The 26,873-nt window shown below is 37.3% G+C and overlaps 3 protein-coding genes across 4 annotated transcripts; 2 read left to right on the forward strand and 1 right to left on the reverse strand.

Moving 5' to 3' along the window:
• Positions 1 to 333: 333 nt before the first annotated feature.
• Positions 334 to 23,397, reverse strand: LOC136238546 (uncharacterized). Of its 2 annotated transcripts, none has more exons than XM_066029096.1 (26): positions 23,312 to 23,397; positions 22,697 to 22,975; positions 18,819 to 19,115; positions 17,768 to 18,130; positions 17,357 to 17,710; positions 15,188 to 15,325; positions 15,100 to 15,135; positions 14,974 to 15,042; positions 13,949 to 13,990; positions 13,813 to 13,895; positions 13,725 to 13,764; positions 13,635 to 13,676; positions 12,684 to 12,737; positions 11,220 to 11,264; positions 11,071 to 11,156; positions 10,985 to 11,024; positions 10,897 to 10,938; positions 5,455 to 5,508; positions 5,143 to 5,400; positions 3,004 to 3,288; positions 2,893 to 2,949; positions 2,197 to 2,283; positions 1,062 to 1,286; positions 907 to 1,011; positions 756 to 827; positions 334 to 707 (listed from the first exon to the last, which is right to left on the reverse strand). In XM_066029096.1, the coding sequence occupies exons 1-26, from the start codon at positions 23,349 to 23,351 to the stop codon at positions 430 to 432; spliced, it is 3,471 nt and encodes a 1,156-aa protein (XP_065885168.1). In that variant the 5' UTR covers positions 23,352 to 23,397; the 3' UTR covers positions 334 to 429. The 2 variants fall into 2 exon arrangements, with proteins under 2 accessions (XP_065885168.1, XP_065885167.1); XM_066029095.1 differs by having other exon boundaries at positions 5,455 to 5,511.
• Positions 8,415 to 10,460, forward strand: LOC136237800 (zinc finger BED domain-containing protein 4-like). Its single transcript, XM_066028008.1, has one exon. The coding sequence runs from the start codon at positions 8,415 to 8,417 to the stop codon at positions 10,458 to 10,460; it is 2,046 nt and encodes a 681-aa protein (XP_065884080.1).
• Positions 23,344 to 26,813, forward strand: LOC136238549 (NEDD4 family-interacting protein 2-like). Its single transcript, XM_066029099.1, has 8 exons — positions 23,344 to 23,494; positions 23,694 to 23,769; positions 23,819 to 23,886; positions 24,022 to 24,076; positions 24,208 to 24,276; positions 24,902 to 25,026; positions 25,081 to 25,162; positions 26,585 to 26,813. The coding sequence occupies exons 1-8, from the start codon at positions 23,411 to 23,413 to the stop codon at positions 26,671 to 26,673; spliced, it is 648 nt and encodes a 215-aa protein (XP_065885171.1). The 5' UTR covers positions 23,344 to 23,410; the 3' UTR covers positions 26,674 to 26,813.
• Positions 26,814 to 26,873: the final 60 nt, after the last annotated feature.

Raw genomic sequence — 26,873 nt, forward strand, 5'->3', positions numbered from 1 at the left:
CAGGTCTATTTTTGGCATAGTAATGTAGGATTGGTGACTTTTAGTCCAGTGTTATCATTTGTGTATGCTGAAGCTAGTTACATGGTCTCATGTACATGCAGCAAGTACAAGTACAATTCCACCAAAATTGTAATATTGACCTTTAACATGGGTCTATAGGTATCATGAAATAGGTCAGCAGTGTCTTTAGTCAGATGAAGAGAATATTTATTCATCAAGTGCATATCAAATTGCCTTACAAAATCATCCCAGCAAACCCATGGAGAAGAGACTCTCATGTTGCTTATTAAACTTAACCTATTATGTATTTTACTTGTCATACACAGTACAGCATTCACATTGATTAAAAGCAATCTCATGAATTAAAATATTCAACACATGTATACATGAAAAATATGTTTGTATGTTTGTGTTTAGTATGCACATAGTTCAGGATTTATTATAGTTTCTCAACTTCTCATAAAGTTCCAAATGACCTGCATGGCCATTAGCAATCTTTAAGCAGTCCATAAATTTAGCAAAATTATTATCATCTAGACGAACTAATTTGATCAATAAATATGACAGCTTGTCACTCGGAATCATTGAAGTTAAGTGAAGAGTTTCAAGATCAGTATCAGTCAAGAGTTCCCTACTAAACAGCGCAGGAGTAAGTGAAGTTCGATCCACAAGATTAAAAAAGTCTTGTGCATGGTGACGCAAAGGATCTAAGTACATATGAAATTAATACTTGTTTAAAGCATGATATTACTTACTGTCAAATCCACTAATATTTCTTACAGCAATTTCTATTTTCTCATTAGTGTGATCACGAGCACCTGCAATAGCTAAAATATGTGTACATATTATATATGTCAATTGCATTACATGCTGTAATGTTCAGTACAGAATATCTAAACGGCATACCTGTACTGAGATTATCAGTAAAGTAGTAATAATTGTGATTTATAACAGTAGTGCTAGGTTGAGAAACTGAATGTGATGTTGACATTTCATCATGAGATACAGTTGCTGTAATACATACGTACATGCTAGTACCACAGCTTATCATTCTATCTCACCTGATGAGTTATTTCGTGTTCTTTTATTTCCACAATACAGAATATGTAGGGTCTTGTACACTTCTTCTTCCTTTCCTTGTTCCTTGATCACTCGCACTAAGCACATTGTTCGGTGATCTGGCTTTGGCTGAGGATCGATGATCATTTCTATTTGTGATGGCTCCAATTTCAAATGACAGTGTACAGCCAGTCTGTCCATTACAATGACAACATCTATCAGCCAACCTGTTGTAAAATACAAGCACATACGTAGTACAATTCTGCTGTACAACACAGTGCCTTAATAAAATAAACAATGTCAAAAATGGCAGTGGATACAGCTTGGCTGTTTTTGCAAGGTTATATTAAACAGAGAAGAAACCAATTTAGCCGAACCTGACCCTAACTGAGGATTACTTGTTAAGCACAATGGTGTCTTTCACTATTTTCCAGCACAATTCTCACTTCAAACAGCCAGTATGTACAAATGTGCAGGAGTATCAGAGCTAAAGAAATATAAACCACTTGAGGTCTTTGAGCTATAAAAATACCATTCCATTTGATAACAAAAGCACTTTCCGACATAATATGTTTACCAATATTCATCAATCCTACTTGTTGTGTCTACTACAAACACAATTTAATGTACAAGTGAAATGTATACCTACCTACAGGAAAGTCACAAAACAAGGGCATACCTAGGGGGGGTTACAGGAAACCTCTTTGGATTTTACACACTACTTGGAACATTAATTTTAAGAATTAAAACTTTAGGTTTTTAGACTCTGGAATCTACCATGAACAGGACACACTTTAAACATTTATCTTAGTTAAGCAATAGTTTCTCACACAATAGCAACACTTATAGCATTGTTCTGAATAACAATTTTGGTGAAAAGATCGATATACTTTAATAAAGCAGTCAGGCAATATATACTCTAATATTACAGTCACTTAGTTGTAGTGGAAACCCCTTTTCAAAATTCCTGTATATGCCCCCTGCAAAACCAACACTCCAATATTTAGAAACATTTTAAAGATATACAAACATGATATGAAAGTTGCTTTTTGTCAGAAATATTTTCTTAATAAGGTGCTAAAAGTGGTGGGACTGACTTGTATATACACTGATGCTCATGCATATCTAATTATTTACCCATCATGTTAGTATCATCAAGTCGTGGAACTCTCTTGATTTTGTTTTGCAACAAAAGCAGCAGTAGTAGCATATTAACTTTAGGACCTAAAAGTAGAAAACATTCATGTAACCACTGTTCAAAAGAAAAACAGATATGTAGCTACATACAAGTGACTGTGAAGGGAAGGTAAGGCAGGTTATCAAATTGATAGTTTTTGATGGGAAACACAAATCTTTACTGTGCATATATACTCAGTGCTACTGTATAGGGGATTAGGTGCATAGCAAGAATGGACTGGCTGATACAATTTGCACACGCTCAGCATCCTGTATCTAGGGGAGTGGTTCCACAGGAAATAAAAATATATAGCTTCAACAATTTTAAGCAAATATTCATCTGAATGTTTTATTTGATTACATAACTACTGTATCTCCATCTCAAAAGTGGAAGGGTCAAGTAAAATAACAGTCCAAGAACTCTAGTTCCCGTAGTCCCTCTGTTTGCTATTATGCTATATGCATGTGATATTTGGTTTGTCACTCTTGAAAGCAATTAAACTTTTACACTTTGTATCCCCTATACCCTGTGAAGTGCTATTTATAAGTAATCATAGCTATATTATATTGACAAACTAGAGAATCAAATGTTGATTCTGTCTTTTAATTATACTGCTGATAGTACTGTACTTAATGATTTTATGAAATCATTCATACATTGCTCTGTGCTTTTTTCTCCAACATTTTGATTTATCTCATCATCATCTAAGATTTCTACAAAGTATCATCTAATGTCATATACATGTATATTAATACATAAAAACAAACTTGGCAAGTCTCCTTCCATCCTGGCAGCAAGAGTTAACAGCTCCTCATACCTCAGTGCATCAATTACTGCCTTCCATGTTGCATTACCCTTTTCCAAAAACTTCTCAAACATAAGTAGACATTTCTCACGGCATTGGTGTTGGTAATCTGTTTCAATAATTCTCAACTGTGTTGCTTCTACACCCAGTTCTAGTCCAATGCTATGAAAGTAAGGAGCAACTTCTTGGATTATTCTATTTAGAGCTCTCATTGATGGCTCGACAGATAACATTTCATTGTAGATCACTAACAAAACATAAAAATTTGTTTGACTCAGTTATGTACATCTCAAAGATAGCATACATAAATTATACAGTACATAGTTAGCTACTACTATTATGCATTCGCACCAGCGTTGAAACCAGGTCACTACTGCTGACCCGGATAGCAATCTGGGTTAGACCTGGAATTGACCCGGATTAATTAAAGCCGAGGCGTGTCATAACAGCTATGTTTTAGGTAATCTCAAGCAAGTGAGACTACGTTTTGAGCGTTCGATCCTATGGTTCAATTCATGTTGAGTAAATGAGTAGTTATGTGATAACTAAGCCGGTAAATTTATACATAGACTCTCTCAATAATCTACGGTTTGTGATTTAAAATCAGTCACTGGGTTTAGTTCCACGTAGCTATTGTGAGTTTACAGACAGCAATTGGGTGTGGCTTCGTGCATACCTAGTATTACAATTTCCCGATATATTAAAGTGGGTGTGGCTCACAAAAGTACTTATCCTGCTGCAAGACTAGACCACGTACAACTCGTACAATAATCGATTAGTGGGCGTGGCTCCACGTAAGCTTGCAGACAGCAACAGACACGGTTTTGTGCTACAGACTGCATTACTAATAAATGGGCGTGGCTGAGCATATGTTTGTAACACGATAAGTGGGCATGGCTCATGAAAGAGCAGCGCGACTAGTTAATAAGTTTCCATGCCGTCAAACTAACAATTTCGTTTCTCACGTGATCCAATCCGGATCAGACATGGATAATCTGTAAACCGGGTCGGACCCGGATGACCTGTGACCCGGTTGACCCGACCTGGTTTCAACGCTGATTCGCACACATTGCACTGACAAAAGTTACTACAGAAATTTAAGACCCAGAAACAATCTTATCATAATTCTGCATTCAAAGTTTCATAGACAAGACAATAAAGAAGCATGTAGAGGTATGTAGCATGGGTAACATTTTAAAACCTATGAAGGGTAATTCAAGGGAGTTTATTTCTTATAATCCGCTCGTAAACCAGCTGAGCAAGTTGATGTTGTGCTATACTTCCAAAAACCAGGTGCAATAGAGCTTTAAACAACATAGAAGTATCTTCTCAACTATTTCTTGTCTATTGTGTTTTCCCTGTAAATCCTCTTGACAAAGTCACAAGGCTTTCATTTGCACAATGCCCACTTTCAACTTGAAGGGATATACTATTTCTGGTAGTCTATGAGGCCTGCTCCATTGTTTCAGATTAGTTTAGCTTCACTTATTACATGGAAGCAATTTAACAGTTTTGCTGACATGGGTGTGCAAACATAGATAGATAGGTAGGTAGGTAGGTACACATGCACACTTTATGGGAAACAACTTGTGTGTGCCCACAGCTGGCCTTTGGCAGGCTGTGGGTGTGTACCTGATTTATTTATCTACCAACTTTAAACAGGCAGGTGTCCTACAGACCTTCAGCACTTGTGCTTACAACCTTAATAAAATTAAAATAATTATTGTTTCTCCTTGTAACAGCTGCTGTTCAATTGATATTGATAAGTCAGAGTTTTGTCAGTTGTAAGCCTTGTATAAAGTTATTGTAACTTTACAAGACTTTGTAGTAAGGTAGCACCCTGGTCATCCATTATTTACTTGAGCCAAGCTTTAATATGATAAATGCACTACAAAGTACTAAGATGTGTACATCAACATTTGCCCAAATTCGCTTACACATTACAATTTTGCAAACTGTACACTGTACTATTCAAAATATTCGAATACTAACTTTGATGTTGATTTTTAGCCCTACCACTTTGTACCTTGACTATCAGGACCGGAACATATATTGGAAACATGTCACATACTTAGGACACATCTCTACACAGTGGTGGTACCTTTCTCCTCTATTTTACGTTGCAAAACAGTAACAAATTGTCTTTCATCTAGTTCAAGGAGAAAATCCATAAGTTGTTTCCACGTACGATTGCCACTATCTAGCCATTGTCTAAACATATTAACATATCCATTTCCATCAAGAACCACATCACATTCATGCAAGCCAAACTTGGCTGCTAGTGGCATAGCTATGCGTGTCATTACATCAACTTTGCACACCACATGATCTCTGATTGCTTGTAAATGAGGTCTGTACTCTGTCATGAAATTAATATGCAATTACACACAAAGTAAACTGTTAATTAATTTACCTAGAAGATGTTGTTTTGGAATTGCAGCAGCTTGAGTCCTACTCCTTTCAGCACCTTTTGTGAAATAATAAACATAACAAAAGTTTGCTTAAACTTGGTGTGTGCCAGAACTGTGTGGAGTGAGTATAGTAGCCAGTTTGAAACAATACAGTAACTGTGAGCACCTTTGCAATACACTTTATACTCAACAACTGCAGAACTGCATAACTGGTCTCATAGGCAAGAATGCTACCCTTAAACATGTCTGAAAACAAAATGTACCAGTACTTTAATCCGACAAAGTATTCTTAAAACAACTAATACTTTTGTATACATGTGTTTTGCCATGAAAAGCTGATAATGAATTTGTTAAGATTAATTTTAATAGAATTTGTGACCTTTTGGGAAGGTAGGTTTACAAAGTTTGCAGAGAGTCGCTACACCTGTATTTCAAACCGACACCAATTAGCTTACCCAGAGTATAATATAAGGATAAATTATTGCTCAGACAAAATGGCCAATCAAATGTGAACTTGGTTGGACATTAGAAGAATTGTAGGGTCATAAGATGGAGGCATACTGTTCCCCGCAGTACGAAGCACAAGCCTTCTAGTGGGGTCTGGGGACATGCTCCCCCAGGAAATTTTTAAAAATAGAACACTCTGAGATTGAATCTGAGACTAAATTTGATGTACATATTTGTACAGATAATTAATTGCATTTGTCAATACATGTGTAAAAATTGTATTTAGTGTAATATTTTACAAATAAATAAAAGATGAAATCGAATATAGCTACTGTTTATTCTTCTAGCTAGGTACAGTATGTACATAGGTCATAATTCCATTGTTACAAAGAGCCAGATCTTGACTTACTGCTGGCACCATTTATAATTATTCACCTAGTTTTTTGCAAATTACACTTAACTACCACAAGTGGAGCACTTGTCCCGGTAGAGGCGGGCGAGCTTAGCTGGCTTCAACTTTTTATAGCAAGTTAACTTTCTTTGTCTTCTCTGACTTGGGAATCGCTGCTTGTGTTGTCCCTCTCATGTTGTAACTTGGTGCTTCTTCGTTGCTTCCATCACAACATAAAATTGCAAACCACAATTGGTAATTGAGGTAAGCACAAGGTGCAATGCTCTAGCTTACTCCTGCGCGTTGAGTCGATCCTTCAGTGGAACAAAGACTTTACGCAACAGTTGAATAGAGTTGATAAGGACAGATAACAATGGGACAATAATAACTATCAGTTATAAAGGCTAATAATAAAGAATTTTAGTTGCAAAAAATATGGTCGGCACAAATGGCCTACCAGTGGCTGCATTGGTCAGTCAATAGCCTACTTTGCTTGGAAAATAGCCGATGACCGACCGTTATATTGTACTCTGTTACCTTCCTGGAAGAGAAGCTACATGGCTTTCATTTCTCATGTATAGATACTTTTAGGATACAAAGATTGCTCATGTGGGTGTGGAAATATACAGATACAGATACAAACATACACAGACATTTTAGAGAAAATATTTTCAGTAAACCAGGTACACCCACAGCCAGCCTTCAGCCAGCTGTGGGCGCATGCATGGTTAAAAAAACTTGAAGCTTTAGCCGTTCGCATCTCACAAATGGATGGAGCAAATTTAATCAAATCTGCTAAGTGGCCTACCCTGCCTGGCAGACAGCTACAATGCAAAAACGGTGTGATTTGGAGAAGAAACCATGAAGATATGCAGGCATGAAAACCATGTTTTCTTTCTTCCTATCAATACATGGAGGATGTTACAGTACTACTGCAGGGTCTTCCCTAAAGAGCGGTATACTTTGTTCTTAATGTGGTAAACATATAGTTAACAAAATCACTTTGGTGTTGGTAACAAATTGACACTTACGACTCTAATTTATGTTTCTGGGAAAACTTTTGTAATCCATTTTAAAATATGTGACCGGATCTGTGAAAACCCGACACAATCGCGTAAGCCTAAATTTACAGTATAAAGCATTGAATACAATGGGTGAAACATTTGCGTATTATTGAAAAAGGTTAGTGAAGGAAGGGACTAACAATAAAAACCTGGATATCATCTCATTCGCCTACTCAAGAGGGGTTGGATAATCTTTGTTTCATTGCAGTAGATCCAAGGATACACAAGTTATAAGGGTTTGTTTACGTCATGTCGAAGCAATCGTACAAAATCAATTTTTCTTCATGAATTTCGCCTTTTTATGCAATGACAAAAGGCAACAGAAGGACAAACTTACCCGGTAGTGATTTCTCTGCTAATGGCGAACACAGTGTAAAAGGTTCAGCTTTGTAGGGCTGTAACTCTGAAAGTTATTGGCATATGAGACTGAAACTTTGCCAGAGGGTACACTTGGCTAAGTAGATTCTAAATATTCAATAAACAGGAATTCGAAAAATGCACGATTGTTTTGGGTTTTCACAGATCCGGTCACATATACTAAGCAATTTTTAAAAACTTCTGCCGAAGACCTTGGACCAGAAGCCCATAAGCACTGCTGCGGCGCTTATGGGCTTCTGCTTGGACATACCAATCAGAGTTGGGGCTAACGCGTTACAATTGTAACGCGTTACGTAATATATTACTTTTGAAGTAGCGAAGTAATAAAACGCGTTACATCCTTTGTAACTAGTAACTAGTAACTGATTACTAATGTCTGGAAAGAAACTACGTTACAATAGTAACTACGTTACTTCGTTAGTGAGTTACTCCGTTATGATATCGATGCGTTAATCAGTATTTGCGTTACACTAATAATGCATTACTGTAGCGCGTTACAATACAGTATAACCATTCAGTAACATACACAAATTTTGTTGAGCGATCAGCTTTTAAACCCGATTCTTATTAATGCACATCTTATTGTCTCGTGATCCAACTCGTGGCATACAGTTGCTGACTCAGCTCGTTCATGACTCAGCTCAATCAGGCGTGATTCAGCTCAATCAGGCGTGACTCAGCGATGGAGAATGATAGTGACTCTAATAGTGACTCTAGCAACCCTGGGATGATGGTGGAAGATAATTCTACACAGTTAGTACGAGATTTTGATAGTGCTAGTTCCACTGAAGTAGCGAAGGCTGGACCAAGAGTTGCTACATTTCATGGGTGGATGTACAAGCACTATTTTCACGTTGTTAGCGAAGATTCAAAGAATTTAAGGGTGCGTTGTATCTTATGTGGTGGTGGCAAGACACTTTCTTCTGCTAGAAACACAACTTCTAATTTCAAGAAACACTTGACTGCTATACATAAGAATGTTAAATTGGTTGCAAAAGAAGTAGACAAACCTGAAACTGAAAAGAGGCGGCAAAGAAGTGATACTGATGATAGTGAACCAAAGAGGCAGTGCACATTGCCAGATGTATTAGCCAGAAACTCCATCCCTGCACAGAAAATGCGAAGTTTGCTCTCTGAGTATATAATAGAGGATATGCAGCCTTTGTCAACTGTAGAGTCACCAAGTTTTCGTAAATTAATCAATAACATTTGCTCCACCCAAATTCCAGACAGAAAATCTTTCACCCTACATCTTGACAAAGTTTACGACTTGATGCTCAGTAAGATTAAGCAGATATTGGAAAAACTTGATGTTGTTTGCACTACTGTTGATGTGTGGACAGCTCATCACAGGAGCTATTTAGGGATGACTGTCCACTGGATAGATCCACAGATGTTAAAACGGCATAAAGCAGCCATAGCATGTACAAGGATGACAGGAAGACACACCTATGATGTTCTGGCATGCAAAATAGAACAAATCCATACAAGCTATAGCTTAGCTGGAAAAGTTTGTGCTACGATCACAGATAATGGATCCAACTTTGTTAAAGCTTTTACAGTGTTCTCAGATTCTGCTAATTGTACTACTGAAGAACGTGAAGACGTCGAGGAAGAAGGAGATGATGTGGCCTTTGAAAACGTTGATGAACTGCTATCAGTGGACCCAGAAGAAACTAACATTGATGATGATTTAACTCAAGTGCAGTATGACTTACCACCACACTATAGGTGTGCTGCACACACACTTAATCTGGTTGCCAGTAAAGATGTTGACAAATTCCTTTCATCTTCCACTACATCGAAGACTGTGTACCGCAACTCATTTGCTAAGAGTTCTGCCTTATGGAATAAGGCAAGTAGATCCACAGTAGCTTCAGATACTGTACAAGAAGTAACTAAGAGAAAGCTGATTGTGCCCACTGCCACAAGGTGGAACTCTTATTATGATGCAATAGTTAGAGTAACAGAGAATTCTTTAGTAGAATTAAATGAGCTCTGTACGAAATTGAAGTTGCGTTGTTTCAGTGAGCGAGAGTTTAAGTTTCTGAAGGAGTATTGTGTTGTTTTAAAACCTCTTTCAAGAGGTTTAGACATTTTGCAAGGAGAAGACAACTGTTTTTTTGGTACTGTCTTGCCAACCTTAGAAGCTATTATCAAGAAAGTGGTGGCTCTTCGACCTGATCTTTCATCAATGACCATTGGGCTTGCTGGTGCAGTAGAAGATGCCATCAGAGATCGTTTCCAGAAGGTTTTCCAAAATGATAATGCCATCATAGCAGCCATAACTTTGCCAAAGTTTAAGCTCAAGTGGGTGGAATCACAAAGCAAAAAGGATCTGTATAAGCAAATGCTCATCCAAGAAATGCGATCACATGCTACAGATGAAGTTGTGGTTGTGCAAAAATCACAGGATCAGCCAACTAAAAAGAATAAAGATGATTTCTATGACTTTAAATCAGATGAGGAATCAGAGTCACAGAGCAATGTGGAAATTGAAGCAAATGATTATTTAAATAATGCAAAGACTATTGAGAGTCTCCACAGATATCCTGTAGTAAAAAGGCTTTTCCTTTTGTACAATACGGCATTGCCTTCCAGTGCCCCAGTTGAACGACTATTCAGTCTAGGTGGATTAGTGTTAACACCAAAACGGAACCGATTGATTGATGACAGATTTGAAAAATTACTTCTCATGAGATACAACAAGGACTTTTTACATATTTAGTTTTATGTGGACAGTGCTTGTACATATGTAATTTAATTGTATTATTGTCTCACATGATTACATTGCAAATTTATTATCACTTAATTCACTTTATGTTTACTGTCTTGAAATGATATTGCTAGTAAGAAGTAACTAGTAACGTAACTACTAGTTACTTGGTAAAAAGTAACTGTAAATGTAACTGAGTTACATGAGATGAAAGTAACTAGTAACTAGTAACTGATTACTTTTTTGAAGTAACGACCCCAACTCTGATACCAATTAACAATATCTCAGGCATCTCAGGAAGATCTCAGGATACCCAACCTAACCCTTAAGATCTCAGATGTCTATGATCAAATAATTGATGTTTGGATACTTGACTCTACCACATTTACTTATATTAAAATTGACACTACAGACTATGCTATTGCGATAGCAATCATTAGCAGTTTACCTGACAGTGGTCCATCAGGTTCAACATTTTCATTGTTCTCTCCTATAACAAATGCTATAAAATCAGCAAATTCTAAATATTTCTATACCAGAAATGGTTCTTGCACCTTGTCCATCAGCCCCAATCCTCTGTAGCCATTACCATAATTATACACTATTACAACTAATCACTGACCACTTCATCATTAGAGTTGGGGAGTATGTCAACTTTCAATGTCTTTGTATTAGCTGCACCATAACTTGTTGGATGTTGTATCTGAGCTATGAATGTTACAACATAGTACATTGTACTGCACAGCACAAACTACAGTATATAAAACATACTGGTGGGTTGGACCAAAAGAGGATCTGTTTCACTTGATTCATGAGCTAATAGTAATACAACACAAAAAGTGGTCATGTATATAACATTAAGTGTTAGCATAGCATTACCCATAACATTCAGTGGTTGTTGGACATGACTAAGATGTGGAATGGAATTTAAAATGGACTTGCAAACAGACCAGCTCATACAAGCATAAAACATGGATTTTCTAAAGTACAGCATCCCAAAAACTATGCTACGTAAGGACAAAAAACGTCTCGCTCATGAACATGATTTATGAAGCGTGATCGAGCTACCATCAAACCCTGCACTTAACGCAAGTGATAAGCAAACTTGTCACCGTGATCATTATGGCATTAGCTAGTGCTATAAGTATATGTTAAAGCATAGCCGCGAGTGCTATATGAAAAATAAAGCACGAGACGCGTGGCCGAGATACTAATAAAGCATGAGGCGAAGCCAAGTGCTTTATTAGCATCGAGACCAAGCGCCAAGTGCTTTATTTTTCATATAGTATGAGCAAGGCTATGCTTTAAATGATTTATGGAACTTTCTAGTCGTGTAGCTTCACCATACACTAGGACTCGTAATTAACACGTATTGCAAGAACTATTAGCAGCCTGAATGTACACAAACTAGTTTAACAAAGTAACTCACACGTGGTTCACCATAGTTTGGCATGGTAGACGTTCATCACGTATTTTGGCACGTTTTGCTTGCAACCTACAATCGATTCTAATGTGAGTCACATGGTGAAATATTTCCGTGATATCTCCAGGACTTGTCTGTTTACATTAACAAACGTAACAGCAACGTTACCTTCTCCCACCCATCATCGAAGCATTTAAGTATGTCTATAAAAGCAATCCAGTGGTAGAACTCGTATTGGCTGGGGTGATTGATCACTCAGCGCAGCGAGGCTATCAGCCTTCACCAGTTTGGGTGATCAGTCGTACTGGCATCAGGCTATTAGCCTGCACTAGAGCATGTGGGCAACTGTGCTTTATTGTCCACAAAGAGTGCTTTATTGCAAAGAGTGCTTTATTGCAAAGAGTGCTTTATTGCAAAGAGTGCTTTATTGAATGAATAAAGCACAGTGGTTGATGAAGCACTGTTGGCCGGCTGAGAGTGTACTTTATGAAATTTAAAGTGCACTTTTTCCTTTGATCTTGCCCACGCAAAGTTCTATAATCAAGGTTAAAATCATCCTATATAAATATATAATAAGCAGAACAACATAAATTCTAATGTAGCAGCCAGCCTTTGCCAGATGGTGAACTACAATGTGGGATGACTTTAAAACCTGCCCATTACTACCCATGATCTGTTAAATTGAGAAGCAGTTATGAAATTAATTGCAGCATTAACCTGAACACAATCCAAGTAACAAAGTACATTAATATACATATTATAATACATATTACATTTAATAATTACATTGAGTACTTGGTTAATTAGTTTACCTAGAAGATCTTGTTTCGCATTAGCAGGTTGAGAAGCCCTGTTCCTTTCAGCTCCTTTGTGAAATGCAACAGTAACGATATTAACAAATAATTGGACAAGATCTTAAACCTGGTGTGTGCCAGCCAGATGACAATTATGGGGTGTATTACTATCCACGATGTTCTGTTTGCATGTGTGTGTGCACACAGGAGTGAGTTACAAACTGCATATGTGAGAGAAATGAATGCTGCATACATACAGTAGATACCGCATTAAGCAATAAGACAGGTATGGTCTAGACTGAATCTACAAGCCACTTTGAAACAACAATGGGTGTCACTGTGTGGTTACCATCTACATAAATACATTGTATTTTATAGCTGCAGTATATAGCTGTCCTCATAGGCTGCCAGGAAAAGTGTTGGCCTAAAACTTGTCTGAAAATAAACAGCACCTTTAGTACTTTGGCGAGAGAATATACAATCAACAAAGTACTTTTCTACAGGCGTTTTGCTGTGGAAAAGTGTATAATTATAATAATGAATTTGTTGATCATAAATCAATAAACAAATTATCAAATATTATCCTTGTAAGATAGTTAAGCCTGTTAGTGTAGGTAATCCAAGTCTTCAGATCCAAACCACTAAATGGATAAACCCACGGTGATTGAAATTTTAAGGTAAATAAGATCAAACACTGTTTCTGTACAAGCCAGTTCAACCACACAAACTGGAGAACAACAACCTAATCAATTATTATTATTTATAAACCAAATTCCATGTAACTATTCTATTAGAGCATACACCTGTTCTAATAGAATGCACAAAATCCATCATTTCTAATAATTGACTTTTAATCAATTGACATTTGACTCCAATGTACCCAATTTTATGTCAATATTGCAATACAAACTGATTTCATTATTGATAATACTGTGTGATCATTCTGTAGCTGATTCATAGGCAGTTTACCTGGTAGTGGCCCATCACGTTCATAATTTCCGTTAAGTATTTCTATAACAAAATGCTATAAACATACAGCAAATGTGAAATAGAATGTACCAGCATTGGCTCTTGCACTTTGTCTATCAGCCGCAATCCTCTGTAACCATTACCATAATGATACACAATTAGACAACAAATCACTGACTGCTGCATGATTAGGTTTGGGGTCATTTGATGTCCTCGGAGGCTGTGTAGCTGCACCATAACTTGCTGGATGTTGTACCTGAGCTGTCATGTTACATCATAGTACATTGTACTGCCTCAAACTATATAAAACATACTGGTGGGTTCCAAAAGAGGGACTGTTTCACTTGATTCAAGAGCTAATGATAATAAAACAAAAAAAATAATGCTACGAACATATTAAGCATGATGGGTTTTTTAGCATATACTGTAACAATGCCAACACTACTACTGTTTTAAAACATATTTTACATGTCAGATGACACGAATGTTCGAACATTTTATTAGTGAATGTTCAAAGGTAAATTCAATATTTGTCCCAGCCCTACTAAAAACTGAGTTAGATTAAGTGAAGCTGCTATACTTAAAAGTACAAAGATTTCATGTGTGACACCCCATACACTATACCTTTAATGAGAAGTGTTACAGAATTGGTTATAACTCAGGGAGTGTGTATGTTTTTGCAAAACTAAGTCAGTTGGGTGTGACTTGCTGTGTTCTGTTTTCTCTAGAGAAGCCGATCGTTAGTAGTGCAGCAGCTACATATCTTACTATTACGTAAAAGCAAGCTTGCTAATGTGATGGAAATGGAGCTTATATATGATGTGTTGTTTAGCTTCTAACATTTTGACTGTGGCTGGCTGGCATTCAGACCAAAAATGGGGTTGGGTGTTTCTAGGTTTTTTAGATTTCTTGCTAGACTTGACATCAGATACACTAAAACTCTACTGTAAAGGCATTTAACATTATGGCAGCATTTTAAGGATACCAAATTTGTTTTGGGGGATACCTACTATACAGTACCATATGATAGGAAATTGAAAAGTTGATGAATCCATACTTGATCAGCGTTGATGAATTAACTATAGATTTGATAGATCTAAACACATACTTTAGGGCACTCAAGGATGTTTGATGAATTAAAATTGACAAATTCATCAAATTCATAAATTTTCTGTCATCAAATTTGCTGTCATATGGTACTACCACTCTATAATATGCAAATTTATCATTACTCTTTTGCATATAAAACATCCATATACTTGGCCCCAAATGCGTATGTAGTGACTGAGTTGTTGGTTTAGTTACCACTCTACAGTTTACAGAACCAATCAAAACTTACAAGAAGAGTTTATGTCTTTACCAGTAGGTTCAGTACAAGACTGTGATAATATAGGTACAGACTGGTCACCTGTGTATACAAGTAGTGTATGTACGGATGTATCAGATATAATACTTATAAACACACCTTGCTCTGGAGAAGTCATAGGCCTCACAATAGGACCTATAAAGGTACACACTACACACTAACTGCAACAAACTGTACTATATTGTACCTGGGACAATTCGTTTCCTACAATATCTTCGATACACAAGAAAAACTATTAGTAGAATAATTATAATAATTATTATTATTAATCCTGTAAATGCACTTCCAATGGAGATCCCTAAGATAGCAAGTGTTCCTAATCCTCCTAGAGAAATAAGAGAATTCATGTAACACACTAACATTATTAATCCTGCTACTATACATAATATGGCTGATTGCATAGCAGTGTTAGGCTATGAAAATAGTAATGTCAAGGCTAATAGCACATCTCTGTTTCTAAACTCTCTGCATATCTCTATAACTAAACTCTGTGCATATTACTACTGGCTCATCATGTGTACATGTATAGCAGAGTACAAGTAATTTTAAGTTCTATTGAAATCATAGACAATAAAAGTAAGGATTTCTATTCTAACTAAATATTTCCTTCTACTTGTTTGTTTACTTTATTTATAAATTATAACTGGTCAACTAGCGCATGCTGCATTAAACGATGTTTCGTCTAAATGTGCACCCTAACTATCAAAGTGAAGTGGCTATGTTTTCAGCTATGTTCAGCCTGTTACACAGCATTGCAAACAAAGAACATTACATGAAAGGACTCGGCAATCAATGGTTGAGTCATTATATATACACAAAATACAGGCAATTTCTGTTTCAAAAGTAAGAAAGCCATCACATGCTATCACAAATCAACACCTTGCACATAACCTTTAAGAGCATCTGGTGGCCATGGTAATCCTTGTAGAGTCCTGCCATTTTAGTGTTGCTGTATCATGAGTACTCAAAAAGGGGTGAAGGGTGGGCAAGAGATAAGACTACAAAATGGACAAGGATAGTACGTAACTGAAGGCACCAGACCACAAAACATCAAGTCAGAGGCAGGAAATAGGCTAAAATCTCACAAAACAGGCATAGATCACAGATTCAGCTTCCCGCTTATCTGTCCAGAGTGTTTCCATCCAGAGCATTTGAAAACTCTATAGCATGTCCCTGGTGTTCACAACCAGTACAGATGTCTGGCGTGGTTATATAGCCGGCAAAAAAACAACAACAACAACAACATGTCCAAAGCAGACCCAACAAGTTGAAGGTGAGTTTGATGTGGAAATTGATAGTCTGATAGTGCAGCAACTTCATGCTGGTGTTATCTCAGTCTTGGCTCTTACACCCATATGGTTGATTTTGCTAAATCCAGTCACATACATATATAGTACCACCATACTGTGTGGCATTTAATAGCTATTGGCAAAAATACTTTGGTGAGTTGCCACGTTTGTCAAATGTACATATAATTTACATTAGCTAACGACAGCTAGAAATATATCTACTGTAGGTGGAAATTAACTTTGGCAAATTAAATGACAATTTGCCAACTTTGCCAATAATTTGTGCTGCCAAAACATAGCTTTCTAACATAATTCTGTCTTTACTGAAATGTTTATATGGAAGTTATGTATTTTTGTCTACCATGGAATCAAACTACTGCATACCAAAAATTAGTATCAAGTAGCAATTTGATTCAGCACTGCCAAGATATCGTGAAGGAAAAGTGAGGATGGTTTTTGGGTTGGATGTGTACTGTCATCAGCTTCCCTTGACTACACACACACACGACACAGTATTACTTCTGTAGATACAAACAACACCTCACTTATCCAAACTGAATGTTCTATTAGAGTGTACAGTAGGACCCAAACTTTGATTAAACTGAACAGTAGAAGTGACTGTTCTATTAGAGTATTTCAGTCTTATAAACAGTAAGTGCATGTTCTATTAGAGTATTTGAACATAGCTCTCTACAGTACACAAATGAATGGACTTAACTAATTCACTTTTGGTGATTGAACTGGCACACAGTATACAGATAATGGAGGCTCCACTGTATTTTGTCATTAGTGTACATTCTATTAGAATACACGACTGTTCTATTAGAGTAGTTGAACAAAACTCTGTATATAAATCAATAGGCTTCAGTTATCCAAGCAATTTCACTTATTTGAACACTATTGGCAAACAAAGGCGTTTGGATAACTGAGGATCTACTGTACGAGTATACTGGTGAAAATATTCTCTTAAATGTAGTACTCATATGCTGATAATGTGACAGTGTTTATAAAGCATGACAACCACCTTACACATTTTGACTACAACAACTATGGCATTACACAAGTACCTTCAACTTTCAAATCAGCTGACTTATGCTCAGACTCGATAGCATGATCAATCCCCATACTACTCAGTATAGTTTGATTGTAATAAGAATAACAGGAGTAAGTGCCTTCATCACTCTCAGTAATGTCTTCTATGATTAATGAATATATAAATGAACTGTCATTACCAGGTGATGTCTGAAGTGTAATATTAGCCTTATTTGGTAATCTAGTTGGACTACCATTTTTCCACCAAGCAGCATTGGTAAAATACTTCAGTGACGATGCAACAATGTTACAGACAAACTGTACTTTTTCATGTTTATGTAGTGTTTTGCTATCAGGTCCCTTCATGAGAGTGGGCCTCTTGTAAACAGCTAAAAAATAAAAAAAATAGATTGTAAACATAGTCTACACATAGAAGACAAGCTTACTTAGGTAAGAAGTGCTATCACTTGGTTGTTCCAATACAATTGCAAGGCATTTTACCTCAGCTTTATTTAATGACATAATAGAATAGATCTTAAGTGTAGTGATGAATCTACAACACGAATAATTGCTACTAGGGCAATCCTGTTGTGGTTTAGTCACTTCAAAGCCAGCTATGTTACTTTCATCATCAATATAGGTAGCATTTCCATTGTGAGGTGTAACACTCCATATGACTGTATCATCTATTGGGTCATAATTCCCTCTAAATATACAACTAAGCTTTACCACTTCTTCCTCCACTATACTCTTGTTGACAGTTTTACTGATCAGTGGAACAGCAGTCCCAGGAGGGAAACACTGAACATCTGTAACAAAATAAGTGTTTATTCAAGAAGAAAGTACGTATGCACTACTTATTTTTAGCAAACCCACAAGTATACGTGTTACTGTGCATACCAATCTCATATTTTTGTAAGGTAGAAACTACATGCACACACACTTATACCACACTACACACACACACACACACTACACACACTACACACACACTACACACTACACACACACACTACACACACACTACACACACACACTACACACACACACACACACTACAAACACACACACTACACACACACACTACACACACACACACACTACACACACACACACTACACGCACACACTACACACACACACTACACACACACTACACACACACACACACACTACACACACACACACTACACATACACACACACTACACACACACACACACTACACACACACCACACACACACCACACACACACCACACACACACTACACACACACACACACTACACTACACACACACACACACACACACTACACTACACTACACACACACTACAGACCACACACACACACACTACACTACACTACACACACACACACACACTACACTACACACATACACACACTACACACACACACTACACACACACACTACACACACACTACACACACACACTACACACACTACACACCACACACACACTACACATACACATTACCTGGTTTCTTTATATTAAGATTAACACTGACATCAGAATCACCACAATCATTAGATCCACCAAACACATACTCTCCACCATCATTAGAATATGATGCATTACTAAAGGTCAGTGAGCTGTAGTTTGTTCCTCCAATAGTATAGTACTTGATCACATGACCATCAGGTAATGGAGCATGTGTCCTATGCCAGTGACTAGTTATAGAATGATTATTAATTACTGTTAGATTAACAGATCCTCCTTCCATTATGATCTCCTCCTCATTGAAGTTCTCTCTATACAAGTATGGAACTGTACCTATAGAGTGTGTTCATTGTGTTGCAGTAAAATATTTCTGCTAGGTATACATACTACTGTAGTCTTACATACCCAGACTGTTCTTTCTTTTGTGTGGGGATGAGAAAAACAGGGTCTGGTACACTAGTGTTTTTAAGAATTCTGTTCACAGTTTGGATGAATATTGATTGCAGCTGATTAGCAAAGCTCTAAACTTCTTTGAACTGAAACGTCACACGTGGTGTTCATTAGAACGATATTCAGCATTCGAGCTACCTGAGCTTTGTGTTTTGAAGGTATTTATTTAGATCACAGAATATAACACATTGATGAGCTACGTGTGTGACACTTTTTAACAGGCCTAAGAAGTTTAGGACTTCATCAATCAGCAGCAATCAACATTTGCCCTGGGGGTGGCTTGAACAGAATTTTATGTAAATGTACTAGATCCTAAGCACAATCAGTGGTCTGGCTATATGCAAGACTAATACACACTGCACAGACACCAGACATATGTAAATTGTGTACCAAAAGTGCTCTGAAATACCAATTTCTGGAAAGCAAAGTTTTGGTACATCCTCTGATATTGTTTAGTTTATGCTAAATGTTAAAAATAGTATCTGTTTTATTATTTATGTGATATTTAATTCATGTCATGCTATACAGAAATCAATTAATTAATTAATGCTTTATGCTCAGAACAAAATATGTAGGTCAATTTGGTAAGTTGTATTTTATAAAACTTTTCAGAATCATTGAGACACTGTGAGATATGCATATTATACACTGTATATAGCCAACTTATATAACACACATTGAGGTAGGAAAATGTTGGTCATCTACAGTGTGTACTATAAGTGCTACTGTACTGTATGTTTAACATCACTGCAGGTATTTCTTGATGGCTAGTACCTAGTGAACATCTAGTGTTTTACTAAGCAATCAAGAGATAGTTACACTGCCTATGTTAACATTCCAATTTTTGTTGTGGCATCATTACATAAAGGAAAGTAAAGGAAAGTAATGTAGGAAGAAACAGATTTGTACACCATTTGGAAGTGTAACTTCCTAAATGTACTGTACGTATTATTAAATCTCGTATCTCTTTTAATAGTTGGTCTAGCAGAGCTGTCATACTATAGTATTCAGACAAGACAAAATATAGCTACAAGAACATGACAAAAGATAGCTACGTCTATACTAGTTAAAGCACCTCCATGAGTTCAATATGGGAAAATAGCACAAGGGTATGGGCGAGAGACTAATACAGTATGAGGTGAAGCCAAGTGCTGTATTCGGTTCAAGACCACACCAGAGTGCTATTTTTCTCATATCAAACTCACGGTGGTGCTTTAACTGGTTTAAAGTGTTTCTGGTCATCTTTGTTAGGAGTGTTCAATTGTAGACTAGAACTGTATCGGTTTTCAGCCACCTATGGCAAACAATCGGTAAATGTCTATACAATAGTAAAGCTTGGTCAGACAGCATTGTTCTAGCTACTTCTAACAATTTAAAATGGTACACACGTGATCAACAGTGCTGTATTTTCCTTTCAGCGCTGTATGGAAGTAATAGCACTCTTATTTGTTTGATCTTTGCCCACGCAAGTGGTTTAAAAGAATATACAGTACTACAAATATTAGATAATGTATAAACCATAGTAGACCTTTTAGATACTTCATTACATCAACAGTAAATAATTTACTCTTGATTACATGTTAGACAGACTGGTAGTTATAGGTGACAGTTGTGCTAACATCCATGCTTGTTTATTGATGTTCTTTCCACACCACTATATACACTTTAGTTTACAACTGGCAGCTAGTAGCAAACTATTTATTATTACACAAGATTATTACAACTGTGTTGTTGAATTAGTACAAGTAGAAGGAATTGTCAGTCTGAACAGGGATAATAGCTATAAAAAGTAGAGAAACAAGAGAGGTCACCTACACCTGTAGATATACTAGTGGACATTTAATCCTTACATCTTCTACTTGTTTGTTCTTTTTATAACATAATTATGACTAACAAACTCTCACATACCGCATCAAAAGGAGGAATGACATCAGGCATGCCATTAAATTAATTTCGCATCTGAATGCATGCCCCAACGATCAATTATTGCTGAAGCGAAGTGCCATTACACTTCACTTTCAGCTTATGTTCAACCCGTTACACAGTGTTACAAACTACATAAACGACCTCATCAATCCACTCACAATAGAAAACTTAGACGATTCTCAATACATAGGAAGCCATCATGCTGTGCTAACATGAATTGACACCTTTCACTGTCAGCTAAGATGAATGGGACACAAAGGAGGACACAGGTAAGTCCATGAAACATGTGTTGTATGTACTACAATATGCCACTGAAGCAACATCTAACACTAAAAAAATCAGGCCCATAGCCTTCGAGTTACCCTTGTCTTAAGGCATCAGGAGTTAGTTTGTCAGTAGAACATTATGCTAAATAAGCAAGTTAATGTTGTGCTACTTCTAAAAACCAGGTGCCATGCAGCTAGCTAACTCATTTGGAATTAACCGACTACGTATTACTATTTTACTATGTTGTGCAACAATTCTTGGATTTTGTAATTCATGAAATTTACATAATTCTTCAATTACGTTGCTATGCACTGCTAAGGAAGCGCTTGTTAAATAAACCACTTTTAACAACATACTATGTACAAAAGTAGACTATAGCGTTTTCCCCACAAATTCTTTCAACAAAGCCTCAAAGCTGCTCTTCATTTTTGTTTGCTTACGTAGGGGATACGCTCCTTTTCAACTCAAAAGGATCGGCCATTCCTGGTAGTCTACAAGGCCTGCACCATTGTTTTTTAGCTATTAAACACTTGTAAAACCTGAAGGGAAGGTAATTCACAAAGTCTGAGAAGAGTTGCTACACCCATATTTCAGACTGTCAAAAAGAAACCACCTCAAAGCAAAGTTTACCTGTGTGGAAGTTTAGTGCAGACTTCTCCATTTCACTTCTTACGTAATAGCTGCTTTTACCATTTAACAATTTTGCTCATGTGAGTGCATATGGACAAACATACTAACATAGGTAGATAAGTAGATAGGCGCATGCACGCACACACACACACAGAGCTACAAAAACAATTTCAGTACACCAGACGTACACCCACAGCCAGCCTTTGGTCAGCTGTGGACACGTGCCTGGTTTTAAAAAAATAGCAACTTATCGGAAGTGTTTTTTGGCCATGCTGTAGACACTTTTGGGCTTGTATATACACTGCCAAGGTGTCATGAAGGTATTGTGAGGCTGGTTTTGGGATGATGCTTTGGCCAGAAAACTCCAAACATTCATGATCAGTACTGTCATACTGTAGGATTATGGTCTTGTTCAAGTTGTTCACCTTTAGGCTTGTTTGCCTCTCAGCTCATTTACCTATCACTTTGTCCACCCTTCAATAGAGTTTTGTTCTTGTTCACATCTAGATTTGTTCGTCTACAGTAGCTGTACCATTACAGGCTAGACAAACTGCCCATACCACCCCACAAGGGAGTGGCCATGTCACACTACAATGCCCATCAGACACACATGCTCACACAACATTATAGCGTTCCCTCACCATTACTCAGTATAGAGATGCTATTATCTCCTTTACCATCATTTTCACTAGTAACAGTACAAGTGTAGTTGACAACATGATCACTAGCAGCCACTAAGATATCACTACTAGTCCAGTTTAACTGGTCCATACTAGAGGTCCACTGGTAGGATGGGTGAGTGACATCATCAGCATGACATGTGAGGAGTACTGACTGATTAGTACACAACAATTGTGAGGTGATGTTAGTTACGATGGTCACTTTAATGCGACCATCTGATGCTGCATCCAACCCAACATCTAAGAAAAGTATTACAAACAGTGAATACTTTCATATGAAAGTATACTACAACCATAGATTTATAAATCTATGCTACAACACTGTGGCTATGCACTATCACCACTTGTTGTTTTTACCTGCTTTACTTGTCAGCCACATGGGACTAAAGGCACACCACTTGCTTTTCACTATATAAAGGAGTGGATTCTAGTGAGGTTTCAGTGTGCTATCCAAATTAGTCTTGTAGGGGGGATCTCGTTCTTTTTTTACTGACTCACAGATAAGGATAAAAGGGGGTGGCTACTGGTTAAGCGAATATATTCCCTATTTTATTAACTACACTAACAAACGCTTACCTTCTAGACACAATATGATAAGCGCCAGCAGCCACCTCATTACGTGATCAAGACTCCATAGCTGAAGACACACCGTATGAAATTTCTCTTTTTGATCACATGATTACAAAATTAGCACGTGAGACAGCAAAGTATGTGAGGATTACCTCAAAGATGACGGAGAGTCGTGAAGGATATACAGTGGTGAGTTGAAGTATGGGTTGTATATAGGTGATATGGTGTGTTAAACTAGATGTTTATAGCGCCGAATTATCGGCAGATTTTGTTAATGTGTTGTCTACGGTGTTCGCTTTTGTTTCGAAATGACCGTAATTTGTCTTTAGTGTTGAATACTGTGACGAGCCTGTTGTAAGTTACAATTGTTATTCGTGTGGTCGTACAGGTTCCTACTAGTGAACCGACAGAAGCAACAACTGCCGCCCCAGTAATGACAACAATGGAGCCTCCATCGTATCAAGGTGGGGGTGGTCACTGAGTATTTAAATTTATGATAAATGTTATTGTCAGATCCTATCCCGCCCAAATACGCTGAACCAATAAAGTTACCATCTTATGAACAAGCAGAGAGAACTAAGGTATGGCAGGATAGGTGGTTTACAATGTGTGTATGGGTTGTGTGTATTTGAGGAATTTCTTTGTTGACGCATATTCCCCTAATGTGTATGGTATCTATGTGTTGTTGGTAACTATCCACCATCTTGTTATCACAGAACGGTGAACAGTTTGAAGATGTGATGAGGCAACCCTTAACCAGTCAACCTGAGAGTGAGTCACTATAAGTATATAATATGTCAGTATGGCTGCATGTGTCTGAGGTATATGTAATTGTACATCTTAATCTTCGTGGAGTGTGGATTAATTTAGATGTACTACGATTGTTTATTCTCTCTTATAAGGTGATGATGATGATGAACTGAGTGAAGCTATAATTGGGACCAACTGTGATTTTATGGTGATGTTTATTAGTAAGTGATTTTGGTGTTTGTAAGTGTGCGTAACACGTGTTTGTGCGTGCGCGCCCATGTGTCCATTTGAAATAGTGTACACACAATGTCACACATTTGAAATCAGTCCATGGTCACATTTGTGTTAGTGTACACACATTTACAGTGGAGCTGCTTTAATAGGAAGGCTTTTGAGTCAAAGGGGAAAAGCTTGAAACAGTAGTCAAATAAAGTGATGTTGTGTCACTATAGCTAGCAAAGTAGAAAAAGGTTGCCATCTGTATATAAATGCTTCCTCTGTGAAACCAGCTAGTAGTTTATAGTTAACGCAGTAACCAAGTTGGATGTAAGGTTGCCAGTTTAAACAGATTCCATTGTAGTTTAGTGTTGAAGTATTACAGAAACATTATTGTTATCCATACCCTACAGTAGTAAGGACAGATAACTTAGTGCAGTGAACAAAACATCAAGTAAACTGTCTGCATACAATGTCAAGAGTATCTGACCCCTGGCCTTATGTATGTATGCCTGGTGGGATAGTAACTGTGACGTAAATATTGGAGTCATTTTGTAATGTACTATATACCAAAGTATCAATTTTATACATTAGTTTGTGTATGTTTCAGCAAGTGCTTTTTCTTCACAGTTTCATTCTTGTTTGGTCTAATGGGTTACTTGATCAGTTTGTGTATATCAACCACACTGGCTGGTTACTATGGAGCAATGGCTGGACTGGGTCTGTCCTGTATTAAGATTGGTGCCTTATATGCAGTGAGTTGCCATGGTAATCTGTCACCGCTGTGTGTTATGTGTTGTTTCCCACAGTTATACAAAGGTGATGCTTATTATCAGAATCAGATGGACCCTCGTTACATGGAGCTACTTGCCACTCTGATTACTTTAGTTGGTGGGTGTAGTCTGTGTGTGTGTGTGTGTGTGTGTGTGTGTGTGTGTGTGTGTGTGTGTGTGTGTGTGTGTGTGTGTGTGTGTGTGTGTGTGTGTGTGTGTGTGTGTGTGTGTGTGTGTGTGTGTGTGTGTGTGTGTGTGTGTGTGTGTGTGTAGTGAGTGCTTGCCTTTGTGATGGGTTCCACATGTACGCACTGATTAAAGGGCGTAACAGCCATTTTGTTAGCAAGTCATTATCCTTAACTAGACTCGCTAGCGAAATGGCTGCCGCCCCCTTTAATTAGTGACTTTTTAATTGTGTGCAATCGCGAAAAACGACAGGCAGTACCGTAAGATGTAGTAACATCTTAGATTGGCCTACCACCTATAGGATGCACTATTTAATTAGAATATGTGCAGACAGCAGGCAGATAGGCTAATTATTCCATTACCAGGGATTGTCCTTCCACCTATTATCCTAGCAATGCATGTCTTACCTATACTAGGACTACCCTCTTGGTATAGGACAAACCCTCATATATTACATGCTCAAAAATATTTCACATGGGCCAATATAATGGTTACTGTAAAAAAAAAATGCATTTGATTGATATGTGAACTTTACAGTATTTGTATTTCACGATGCCATGAATCTCTTGAAGTTATAAAATCAGACTTCAAAAACAACCTGTAGTCACCAGTTTGTGGCAATCTCTGCATATACAATCATCCTTGCTACTATAGCAGGGATTTTGAAAGTATCAACCTCCATTATCAGTTTGTCCTGTCCTCTGGTTTATAGTAGTGGTTGAATGGCAGATAGTTTGTGTTATACCATCAGCACATCTTCTGTTTACTGACATATGAACTAACTCTATACTGCTAACTACAGCCATTCATTATTGTTATTAAAATGCTACATTACAGCCTTTTACATGTATTAGACAATACAATTATTTTAGTTCCACTAGGGAGATCAGGATTATTTCACAATTTTGGCATAGCTTTTTTGGCTAAACTTTTGTGCAATTTGTGTGCACTAATTTATTAGACCACAGCAAGGTGAAATACTCGAATTTCGTTGGCTACTTATAGGTATCTAAATCCTGTAGATCCCTTTCTCTGAGGCGATGCAAAACACAATGCCTGTAACATTGGCAACGCATGGGCATTTAATTGTTCTCATGAATGCTACATTTCTTGTGTTACAAGCAGCTGGGAAGGAGCTGTGGGCCCGCAGGGGCGCTACTACAGGGCCTGAGAGTTTCTAAATTCTGTGTTTTCATGTCTAACTATTATGTAGACACTAGGTTGGTCCCATATTATACAAGTTCCACTAACACTTTCCAAAGTCTATTGTAAAAGTTTCGAGTAGTTTTGTTACTTAATTCCCATGATTACAATTGTGTAATAAATTATGTTGTCTAATATGTTGTCGCTGTAGGTGTGTACCTGTTTGTTTATGGGATAGTCCGTTTCAAGAATGTCAAGTCCAGTCTAGTGGAGAACAGGCCACAAGATGGAGAGGCTTAAACTGCCGGAGAACTAACAGTTCATTTTCAATCCTGATACTAATTAATATACCCTCGAGGGATCATGTAATGTTGTATATGTTTTTTGATTCATTTCAATGTACTGTACCCAGTGTAATATTATGATCATTGGTTAGTGTATTGTGTTATCTTGCATGTTAGCCAATATGCCAAGTACTAAAGGCAAGTGTCACTTGTCGA

The sequence above is a fragment of the Dysidea avara genome, chromosome 11 (genome assembly GCF_963678975.1).
Source record: "Dysidea avara chromosome 11, odDysAvar1.4, whole genome shotgun sequence".
Taxonomy (NCBI): domain Eukaryota; kingdom Metazoa; phylum Porifera; class Demospongiae; order Dictyoceratida; family Dysideidae; genus Dysidea; species Dysidea avara.